At 38.8% G+C, this 12270-nt stretch overlaps 1 protein-coding gene across 4 annotated transcripts in view; it reads right to left on the reverse strand.

The window, feature by feature from the left end:
- Nucleotides 1–2640: 2640 nt before the first annotated feature.
- The window catches only part of LOC128640255 (pancreatic triacylglycerol lipase), a 165724-nt gene continuing 156094 nt past the window's right edge, over nucleotides 2641–12270 (reverse strand). For 2 of the 4 annotated variants that reach the window (XM_053692683.1, XM_053692681.1), the window contains exons 12-13: nucleotides 8778–8948; nucleotides 2641–2761 (exon numbers count right to left, since the gene is read on the reverse strand). In XM_053692683.1, coding sequence (XP_053548658.1) covers nucleotides 2698–2761; nucleotides 8778–8948 — 235 coding nt within the window. In that variant the 3' untranslated portion in view covers nucleotides 2641–2697. Of the gene's footprint in view, nucleotides 2762–8777; nucleotides 8949–11090; nucleotides 11200–12270 lie in introns of those variants that run through there. The other 2 variants (XM_053692682.1, XM_053692684.1) reach the window with 2 other exon arrangements.

Genomic DNA, 12270 nt, shown 5'->3' on the forward strand with positions numbered 1-12270 from the left:
ACAAAATTACCATGGGTCCCAGACCGCGTGTCTTGTTGTTATACTTTGTCAGGGTAATCAATCATAACCGCCATATAGACCTCCACCAATAGGGGGAGTTACAGGGCTGAAAGTGCTAAGAATAGTACTACTTAACACAAGCTAGTTACCATGGGTCCAAGACCGCATGTTTAATTATTATACTTTATAAGGGTAATTATATATCTAAAAAATCTATCTATTTCTCTTCTATCGATTCTATCTAACTATCAATCTATGTATATCTATCTATCTATCCTATCTATCGATCTATCTTCTGTCCGGACTGTTTTGAGACAGCCACTTGTGTTTCTGACAAATTTGAAGTAGGAGGACAGAACAATCATCTTCTTCCATCTCCCGGTTCCAGAAATGAAGGTCATATAGACCTCCCCCGATAGGGGGAGTAACAGGTTGTAGTAAAATGTTAAGAATAGTACTACTTAACACACCACGGGTCACAGACCGCATGTCTTATTGTTATACTCTGTCAGGGAAATTATATATATTTCAAATCGATTTATTTATATATCAAATCGATCGAACTATCAAACGTATCGATCAAATGTAGATTGCATCTATTGATCGATGTAATTCGTATCTATAAAATGTATATTACATATTTTGGTTGATGTCATTCGTATCTATAAAATGTATATTGCATCTTTGATTCGATAACATTCGTATCTATCAAATGTATATTGCATCTATTGATCGATGTAATTCGTATCTATCAAATGTATATTGCATGTATTGATCTATGTACAGTGTATCGATCATATGTATATTGCATCGATTGAGCTATGTAATCTATGTATCTATCTATCAAATCTATCTATCTCGTGGTTCTGCAAGTGGACTGTTTGCGGTTGATTGCGGTGCGTTACACTTGGAGTTTGCTCTGTCACTGTGATGCGGCCGTAACGCTTACACTACCTGATAGATACGACATCATAACTGATGTTTTAAAGCACGTTATTGCAAACAATTTGGGAATGTTAGGTGATTTTGGCCCTTTATGGGTTAAAAGCAGACTCTGCATAAACTATGTAATTTTCCAGGGGAGTTTTGCCAGGGATCCCCCTCCAGCATGCCACAGTCCAGGTGTTAGTCCCCTTGAAACAACTTTTCCATCACTATTGTGGCCAGAAAGAGTCCTTGTAGGTTTTAAAGTTCGCCTGCCTATTGAAGTCAATGGCGGTTCGCGGGTTCGCGAACAATACCGGAAGTTCGAGTCCGCCGTTCGCGAACCGAAAATTTTAAGTTCGCGACATCACTATCAATATATGCTCAGCGCTCAACTCACTAGTTATATGCTCCTAAATCTGCAATTTTAGAGCTCTGGAAAATTATTTTTGAGCGGTTTTTGTCTCCAAAATCACCGGAGCTGTACAGACCCACAACCTCTTCATACAGCGGTTAGCTCCGCCCCCAATTGTAATTAGTTTAATTTAATTTAGGTAATTTATTTAATTATAGTGTAGTGTTAGGTGTATTTGTAACTTAGGTTAGGATTTATTTTACAGATAAATTTGTATTTATTTTAGCTAGGTAGCTATTAAATAGTTAATAACTATTTAATAACTATTGTACCTAGTTAAAATAAATAGAAAGTTGCCTGTAAAATAAAAATAAATCCTAAAATAGCTACAATGTAACTATTAGTTATATTGTAGCTATATTAGGGTTTATTTTATAGGTAAGTATTTAGTTTTAAATAGGAATTATTTAGTTAATAGTAATTTTCATTAGATTTATTTACATTAGATTTAAGTTAGTGGGGGTTAGGGTTAGCGTTAGACTTAGGTTTAAGGGTTAATAAATTTAGTATAGTAGCGGCGACGTTAGGTGCAGCATATTAGGGGTTAATAAATGTAGGTAGGTGTCGGCGATGTTAGGGACGGTAGATTAGGGGTTAATAAAATTTAACTAATGTTTCCGAGGCGGGAGTATGGCGGTTTAGGGGTTAATACATTTATTAAAGTGACGGCGATGTCCGGTCGGCAGATTAGGGGTTAAAAAAATTATTTTAGTGTTTGCGATGTGGGGGGGGCCTCGGTTTTGGGGTTAATAGGTAGTTTATGGATGTTAGTGTACTTTTTATCACTTTAGTTAAGAGCTTTATGTTCCGGCGTTAGCCCATAAAACTCTTAACTACTGACTTTCAAATGCGGTAGGAGCCTTGACAGGAGAGGGTCTATCGCTCACTTCTTCCAAGACTCGTAATACCAGCGTTAGGCAAATCCCATTAAAAAGATAGGATACGCAATTGACGTAAGGGGATTTGCGGTAGCCTCGAGTCGCGGAAGAAAAGTGAGCGGTATACCTGTACCTGCCTGACTCGTAATACCAGCGGGAGTTAAAAAGCAGCATTAGGACCTCTCAACGCTGCTTTTAAGGCTAACGCAGAACTCCTGATCTAGCCGAGTATCTTTTCGAAGACATCTGCTTTTGCAAGAGCGCTAGCATTTTACTTTCAATTTATAATACATGCTCAACCCAACTCGCAAAGTTAACGTTCAAGCGTGAACACTAAATAGCACTCCACTTGTAATATAGCCCTATGTGAACAAAGAGAAATAAATGAGAGTCAGAAAAATAATTAAAAAAACAAAATTCTTTCTTGTTTTTAAAAAAGTTTTATTAAGTCAGCAAAATGTTTGTTTAGTTGGCAAAATATTAGCAACTACCAATACTCTGCTGAATGCTTTTTTCTGTTGTTAACCCTCCACAGAATGTACTCCTGAAATTAAAAAAAAATAGTCTTAATTAGTCTGGTACAATGATATTTTACCAGCTATGGAGGTGATTTCAATCAATTAAAAATTTCTTGCAATGTGCATAGGATGAGTTTTCATAGGATTTTTTTTATTTTTTATTTAAGATTCCAAAACTCTTGAGAAAACCATGACAACCTGATTATCTTATGCTTCTGAAAATTTCTTGTGCTACAAAACATCCCCTTTTCCTTGCAGGTAGAGTATTCTACACTGGTGTTTCATTCACTAAAAAATACTTCTCAGACATCTTTTTGCACAATCACCTACCAATAACAGTGAGGCATGAGATAACTTACTAGAAAGAGATGATTTCTCTAATTCTGAAATAAGGTCTCTTGTCTCGATGTGTGTTTTATACAATAGATGGGGCCCCTACTTATCAGATCACCTGTATAAATATGTTGGGTATATGGCCTACTTGTTCAATAAAGGGTATTCTTTTCTTTCACAAGGTTAAGATCCTCCCAGGTATCCAGTAGTGCAGACAATAACTAATACAAATTACTAATTAGTAATTAACAGCATCCTCGAGGTACTGACCCCTTTTCACTTCACTGCCTTTATGGTACGAGAGGGAGATATTGCCACTCTGTGGAAAGCTTTTGCATAACAGTAATATCTCCATGCTGCCTAATGGTGTAGGTTATCAGCATTTGCAAGAAAATTGTCTACTATGCATCTTTGTGGACAAGTGAACTCTCATTTGAAAGTGGAGATTTTTCTGTTTCAAATTAGGAGACACTGTTAATGTGGATGATAGAATGAGGCTTTGAAAGAGCCCCTGTACCTACAATCAAATAAATGAGTAAATGTCTCGGGTGGGTTTTGGGCATTTTCCAACAACTCATAGCATTATGCACGTAGGTGATGTTGTGACCTCCATCTGCCAAATCCTAGTAATGCATATAGATAACAAGGGACTAGTCTAAGGGGCAGAATTATCAAGCTCCGAAAGGAGCTTGATGCCCCTGTCTCTGTGCGAGCCTTAAGGCTCGTCGGAAACAGTAGTTATGAAGCAGAGGTCTAAAGACCACTGCTCCATAACTCGTCCGCTGCCTCTGAGGCTACAGACATCAATCCGCCGGATCCTATACAATTGGGCTGATTGACACCCCCTGCTAGCAGTCGATTGGCCACGAATCTGCAGGGGGCAGCATTGCACAAACAGTTCACCATAACTGCTTGTGCAATGATAAATGCCGACAGTGTATGCTGTCGGCATTTATCGATATGCGGCGGACATGATACGCTACATTGTATCATGTCTCTCCAGACTTTAGTAAATCGGCCCTTAATTGTTCACACAATAACAGAGACATCTACCCATAGGAGATATAAAGTGAATGACATCTCTGCACTCTGAAACGGGCACTCACTAAAAGAACAACACAGTTTACACACATATATATATATATATATATATATATATATATATATATATATCCTAATTGAGTCGCATAGCTGTTAGGGTGTGGCACTTGACTAGCTCAATGTAGCAATCCTCTAAATTAATTAGCGTATATTCTGTCCGCATTTTTCCTTGCACAGGCATTTCTTGTGAAATGCTTGTGCAGTGCCGCCCCCTGCTCACTGGCAGCCAATAAGCTGCTAGCAGGGGCTGTCAATCATCCTAAAAGGTGGCAGATAGTTTAAGGAGCAGCTTAATAAATGGAGCCCAAACTGTTTGTTTTAATGTTCTGCCTATTACATGAAAGATTTTATGGTCATTTCAATGTCCCTATAATGACTGACATAATATAAAAGCAAAACATGCTTTGAGCTTATATCAATTTGTGGCATGGCTGCAACTAATTATTTCATATTGTTGTTACCAATTATACAGGGAGTGCAGAATTATTAGGCAAATGAGTATTTTGACCACATCATCCTCTTTATGCATGTTGTCTTACTCCAAGCTGTATAGGCTCGAAAGCCTACTACCAATTAAGCATATTAGGTGATGTGCATCTCTGTAATGAGAAGGGGTGTGGTCTAATGACATCAACACCCTATATCAGGTGTGCATAATTATTAGGCAACTTCCTTTCCTTTGGCAAAATGGGTCAAAAGAAGGACTTGACAGGCTCAGAAAAGTCAAAAATAGTGAGATATCTTGCAGAAGGATGCAGCACTCTTAAAATTGCAAAGCTTCTGAAGCGTGATCATCGAACAATCAAGCGTTTCATTCAAAATAGTCAACAGGGTCGCAAGAAGCGTGTGGAAAAACCAAGGCGCAAAATAACTGCCCATGAACTGAGAAAAGTCAAGCGTGCAGCTGCCAAGATGCCACTTGCCACCAGTTTGGCCATATTTCAGAGCTGCAACATCACTGGAGTGCCCAAAAGCACAAGGTGTGCAATACTCAAGGTAAGAAAGGCTGAAAGACGACCACCACTGAACAAGACACACAAGCTGAAACGTCAAGACTGGGCCAAGAAATATCTCAAGACTGATTTTTCTAAGGTTTTATGGACTGATGAAATGAGAGTGAGTCTTGATGGGCCAGATGGATGGGCCCGTGGCTGGATTGGTAAAGGGCAGAGAGCTCCAGTCCGACTCAGACGCCAGCAAGGTGGAGGTGGAGTACTGGTTTGGGCTGGTATCATCAAAGATGAGCTTGTGGGGCCTTTTCGGGTTGAGGATGGAGTCAAGCTCAACTCCCAGTCCTACTGCAAGTTTCTGGAAGACACCTTCTTCAAGCAGTGGTACAGGAAGAAGTCTGCATCCTTCAAGAAAAACATGATTTTCATGCAGGACAATGCTCCATCACACGCGTCCAAGTACTCCACAGCGTGGCTGGCAAGAAAGGGTATAAAAGAAGAAAATCTAATGACATGGCCTCCTTGTTCACCTGATCTGAACCCCATTGAGAACCTGTGGTCCATCATCAAATGTGAGATTTACAAGGAGGGAAAACAGTACACCTCTCTGAACAGTGTCTGGGAGGCTGTGGTTGCTGCTGCACGCAATGTTGATGGTGAACAGATCAAAACACTGACAGAATCCATGGATGGCAGGCTTTTGAGTGTCCTTGCAAAGAAAGGTGGCTATATTGGTCACTGATTTGTTTTTGTTTTGTTTTTGAATGTCAGAAATGTATATTTGTGAATGTTGAGATGTTATATTGGTTTCACTGGTAAAAATAAATAATTGAAATGGGTATATATTTGTTTTTTGTTAAGTTGCCTAATAATTATGCACAGTAATAGTCACCTGCACACACAGATATCCCCCTAAAATAGCTAAAACTAAAAACAAACTAAAAACTACTTCCAAAAAGATTCAGCTTTGATATTAATGAGTTTTTTGGGTTCATTGAGAACATGGTTGTTGTTCAATAATAAAATGAATCCTCAAAAATACAACTTGCCTAATAATTCTGCACTCCCTGTATGTTATAATTACAAAATGAATAGTTATTTAGTAACAATAAGAGCAGCAAAGACAGCCTTATGAAAAAGCACTGCTGTACTGAGAAACGCGTTGCTGATGTTTTAAAATACGTTTTAACTTTTTATACTATGCCACTTGTAAAATATATCTGGCATTTTGTGGTAAACATATTGTTTTAATTCTAGCTTTCCTCCACTAGCTGCATGGTGGTCCAGTGAGACCTAGTGATGACACATGACAAACATTAGATGTTTCTATGAATGGAGGATGATGATCCTTCTCTTTGACTGCTTGGTTCCAGCATTTCCACACTGAGTTTAGCTAGAAAACTCTATCTCACAAAAGTGAGTACTCCCCTCAAATTTTTGTAAATATTTTATTATATCTTTTCATGTGACAACACTGAAGAAATGACACTTTGTTACAATGTAAAGTAGTGATTGTACAGCCTGTATAACAGTGTAAATTTGCTGTCCCCTCAAAATAACACAACACACAGCCATTAATGCCTAAACCGTTGGCAGCAAAAATGAGTATACCCCTTAGTGGAAATGTCCAAATTGGGCCCAATTAGTCATTTTCCCTCCCCGGTGTCATGTGACTCGTTAGTGTTACAAGTGTGAATGGGGAGGAGGTGTGTTATATTTGGTGTTATCACTCTCACACTCTCTCATACTGGTCACTAGAAGTTCAACATGGAACCTCATGGCAAAGAACTCTCTGAGGATCTGAAAAAAAGAATTGTTGCTCTACATAATGATGGCCTAGGCTATAAGAAGATTGCCAAGACCCTGAAACTGAGCTGCAGCACGGTGGGCAAGACCATACAGCGGTTTCCTCGCCATGGTCGACCAAAGAAGTTGAGTGCACATGCTCAGCTTCATATCCAGAGTTTGTCTTTGGGAAATAGATGTATGAGTGCTGCCAGCATTGCTGCAGGGGTTGAAGGGGTGGAGGTTCAGCCCTTCAGTACTCAGACCATACGCCGCACACTGCATCAAATTGGTCTACATGGCTGTCGTCCCAGAAGGAAGCCTCTTCTAAAGGTGATGCACATGAAAGCCCGCAAACAGTTTGCTGAAGACAAGCAGACTAAGGACATGGATTACTGGAACCATGTCCTGTGTTCCGATGAGACCAAGATAAACTTATTTGTTTCAGATTGTGTCAAGCGTGTGTGGCAGCAACCAGGTGAGGAGTACAAAGACAAGTGTGTCTTGCCTACAGTCAAACATGGTGGTGGGAGTGTCATGGTCTGGGCCTGCATGAGTGCTGCCGGCACTACAGAGCTACAGTTCATTGAGGGAACCATGAATACCAACATGTACTGTGACATACTGAAGCAGAGCATGATCCCCTCCCTTTGGAGACTTGGCCACAGGGCAGTATTCCAACATGATAACTACCCCAAACACACCTCCAAGACAACCACTGCCTTACTAAAGAAGCTGAGGGCAAAGGTGATGGACTGGCCAAGCAAGTCTCCAGACCTAAACCCTATTGAGCATCTGTGGGGCATCCTCAAATGGAAGGTGGGGGAGCACAAGGCCTCTAACATCTGCCAGCTCTGTGATGTCGTCATGGAGGAGTGGAAGAGAACTCCAGTGGCAACCTGTGAAGCTCTGGTGAACCCCATGACCAAGAGGGTTAAGGCAGTGCTGGAAAATAATAGTGGCCACACAAAATATTGACACTTGGGCCCAATTTGGTCATTTCCACTTAGGGGTGTACTCACTTTTGTTGCCAACGGTTTAGACATTAATAGCTGTGTGTTGATTTATTTTGAGGGGACAGCAAATTTACACTGTTATACAGGTTGTACACTCACTACTTTACATTGTAGCAAAGTGTAATTTCTTCAGTGTTGTCACATGAAAAGATATAATAAAATATTTACAAATATGTGAGGGGTGTACTCACTGTTGTGAGATACTGTATGTCTAAAGATGTATATGTATATATGTGTATACAGATGTATTTATATATAAATATATATATATATATATATATACATATATATATATATATATATATACATATATATATATATTTATTTACAGACATATATAATCACATAAATACATATGTACACACATAAGACATGTATATAAGTGTTTTGGAGCCCTTTGCATTTACGTAGATGAAAACATGAAAAATCATATTAATGCAATATTCATTTGTAATATAGTGTTATACTGTGTATTTACTGTAAATTTAGATGTCATGCACATAAGCAATTGAGTTTGCGTGCAAGTATGTTTTTTTTCCAATTTATTTTGCTCCATTGACTTCTATTGGGGAATACATTATCACATGCGTGATATTCTAAGGTCGTCTTTTTACGTGTCGGGTTAACTTGCAATCCGAGCACTACCCGATGCGCTCAAAAAAGCTTACTTCAGCGGAATTAACGCTCAAAAAGGAACTTTAAATACTGCTCCACTTGTAATCTGACCGAAAATATTTTAAAATGCTCGAGTAACAACACTCACTTAACCAAGAGCTAATTTATTTGTAAACATCATTCTACTGTTTTTTTTCACTGCAAGGTTTGATTTATGTAAGTATAACATGTTTAATACTTACGTTGTACCATCTTTTCCATATTGTACTGTCACAGATTTAGCCCCCAATAAAGTTGTGGAAAAAAAATTAATGAGGTTGCTGTACCAGCCAAATATCACATGCTTGACAGTCCCAAGATTTGTTTCTGCATCAATGAAAGCCGTGTATGTGCTGCCAGGTATGATAAGTCCACTGTGGAAATATTTTACATGTGAGTTAGTCTGATTGTGTAAACCATGCCTACGAATTTTGCATTTAGCCTATATAATTATAAAGCTGTCTTTATTTAATAAATCACATGTTTAACCAAATTAATGTCTTAGTACTGACCTCTTATTATGGCCTAGATTAAAAGTACAGTGCAAAAATATGCAAGTCCAAAGTTATTATTTATTGCTCGAGTGATAGTCTAGGTAACGCTAACATATACATGTCAGATAACATAGGTGCGCTAAATCTCTCACATAATAGACTTCTATGGGAGTGCACAATAGAATGTATGTCGTATATCACTCAAATGCTAAGCAGAGAGTGACCTAAGCCAGTGGGAAGCTAAGCTGAGAAGTGAAGTTCTTCATGTAGTTCTGTGCTATATTATTAATAATAATGGTTTACTTGAAATGTCAAAAATAGCTAATTTTACATTGGTATTTTGGATTGCGCTCAAGCTCAATATTTAGGTCACCACTTTCCATAAGAGTACAATGAGCTTGCTAATAGCGCTCTCTGCACTATCCATTAAAAGTATAGAGTTTGTGAAAAGTTTAATCTATTTTTTTTATGCTTTATTTAACCGTTTGAGTGCTAAGCACTTTCCCACCTGGGTGCTAAGCACATTTGAGGGTTTTTTAATTTTACATTTTTATTTTTTTACTTTTTTTTCTTTTCATTTCAGATCCCCAAGACTTCTAAGCAGCATGCCCCCTTTCCCTATATTGTCCATTGTCTTTTTTACATAAAGTTGCACTGTGACGTCATCACGTCATTACGCGTGACGTCACCATGCAAAACGGGAAGCCCTGGCGATGCCTGTCACTCTACAGGCACGATTGCCGGGGTAGGAGCGGGTGGGAGCCCCCAGATCTCCCTCAAGGTGGGAGAGTGCTAGCGACGGCTCTGTGCCGTCATTAGCACCTGAGTGAGAAACTCTGCGACAGCTCAGAGCCATTGTTAGCACTCAAGGGGTTAAAATATTTAACCATGCTCAAAAAATAATTCTCCCTACTCTATTGATTGTGTTCCATTTGTAATCTAGCCCATTATGTTTATCCCCCACAAATCCAGTTTATAACCACAACCATTGCATCTCCTGAGCAGGATACACCCAATGACCCAATCAGCAGTGGCAGTACTATGTACCGTAGCAGCCAATCACTGAATGTGTCCTTCTTAGGGACTGCAGTGGTTAAGGCATTTTGTTGAAGCCAAACAATGGACATTTTGTTAACACAATGACAGTGGCAAGCTCTGCCTTCTTCAGGCTCAAGTTTGGATTGTCTCCTTCAAATTAAGAAAGGTGTCAATTTGTTCTAATAATGTTCAAACTCTGCTAATATATTGACCTATTATAAAACTTTATAATATTTAGAATTACAAGGTGTTTATTAGACTTGTGCTGCTAAGAAATTTTTATTTCAGACGAAAATGTTGTAATAAATATTAATTTCCCAGAATATTCGTTGGCTGCACTATTCAGTATTTGTTTAGTTGTAAACTAAACAAATACTGAATTTCCATTAAATCTTTACATTAGTTTTCATTAAAACAAATGTAAATGTTCTAAGCTACAGGTGAAAAAGTTAATCCTCTCCTCTTCCATGACAGAACGCCATCCTCGCTAATAGGAGGCTTAGCGCGGGAGGCTCCCAGTGCCTTCACTAAACTATCTAGTGTAGGACCTGGGAGCCTCCTGTTAGTACAGCTGGGATTCTGTCATAAAAAAGGTCTAGATTAGTGCGCTCTCCAACGTGCAAAGGTAAGCATTAAGCCCTAAAAACGTTTTCAAGGAAACAAATGAATACTGATGATTTTATCAGTAATTTTTTTTGTTTTCCTTACATTTTGTTGCTGCATACATTGGAATTTTAATTTTGTCAAAAAAATGCATTGCACATCTCTAGAGTTTACTGTCCCTTCAAATAATTATGTATAGTATACTATGTGCACTTAAAGAATGGCTAATGCAACTGTCATATATAATTTTAATAATTAGATAATCTTTTGTGGCAAATATAAATAATAAACTAGAGGTTTCATTAGCATTAGCAGGTTCTGATACACTGATTAAAATAAACATTTATTTTAGACAATCCATGTGCTCTTGTGTTCACCTACTTGTAAATTTCATATCTAGTATTTCCATTTGTTCCAAATAAAATAACATTGAAATTTCCTTTTACACTTGCTGAGCCAACAATCTCGACAGACACTTTGTATCGCCAGCCTAGATAGAGCATCAAGTAGTCAGAACAATAAATAACTGTGATAATAGTGTGATATCTAAATTAAAATATTATTAAATCAGTAACTTTTTGTTTACATTTGTAGAAATACTACATACTTGTCATCCAACAAAAGACTGGGTCATCCTGTGATGATAAAACCTTATTACACTTTATTTGCAAGAGCATGATGAGCATAATTTAAAAGTCCATTCCATATCAACAATCAAATAGAGCCCTCCATAGTAAGATTTTTAGATACTCTGCGGATATCTGTATTCATAGTATGAATATGTGAGGGCTATATTCTGTAGCTTTATCATTGGTTACATGTAAAGTCTGTTATAAGAGGCAAGGGCAAATTGGCCTACCAAGACACTAGGGTCTCTAGTTATCAACGTGTCTACCTCAAATACGCTGGAATTCCACAGCGTATTTGAGGCAAGGCTGATTCGCCTTAGTTATCAAGCCCTAGATACCGGCAAAAGTAGAATTTTGTGACGTAAGCTTCGATCCGCCAGACTCAGTCCGACACAGATCGATTCTTACGTCACTCCAGATGTTCCGCACACAAGTGCGGCACAATCTGACTACTTTTGCTAGTTATCAAAAAACTAGCAGGTACGCTCAGCACTTTTCCGGCCCAGCGTACCTGATCGGAACAGCCAATAGAATGTGAGCTCAATCTGATTGGCTGATTGGATCAGCCAATCGGATTGAACTTCAATCTGATTGGCTGATTCAATCAGCCAGTCAGATTTTTCCTACCTTAATTCCGATTGGCTGATAGAATCCTATCAGCCAATCGGAATTGAAGGGATGCCATCTTGGATGACGTCCCTTAAAGGAATATCCATTCGTCGTTAGTCGTCAGGAAGAAGAGGATGGCTCCGCGTCGGCTCGTCTGAAGATGGCTCCGCTCTGCTCCGGATGGAAGAAGATTGAAGACGCCGCCTGGATGAAGACTTCTATCGGATGGAAGACTTCTTCAGCCCCGCCTGGATGATGACTTCTGCCGCTCCGGATCTCCTCTTCGGTTCCATCGATGGTCGGCTGGCTGAAGACGACTCAAG

The sequence above is a fragment of the Bombina bombina genome, chromosome 9 (assembly GCF_027579735.1).
Source record: "Bombina bombina isolate aBomBom1 chromosome 9, aBomBom1.pri, whole genome shotgun sequence".
In the NCBI taxonomy this organism is placed as follows: Eukaryota; Metazoa; Chordata; class Amphibia; order Anura; family Bombinatoridae; genus Bombina; species Bombina bombina.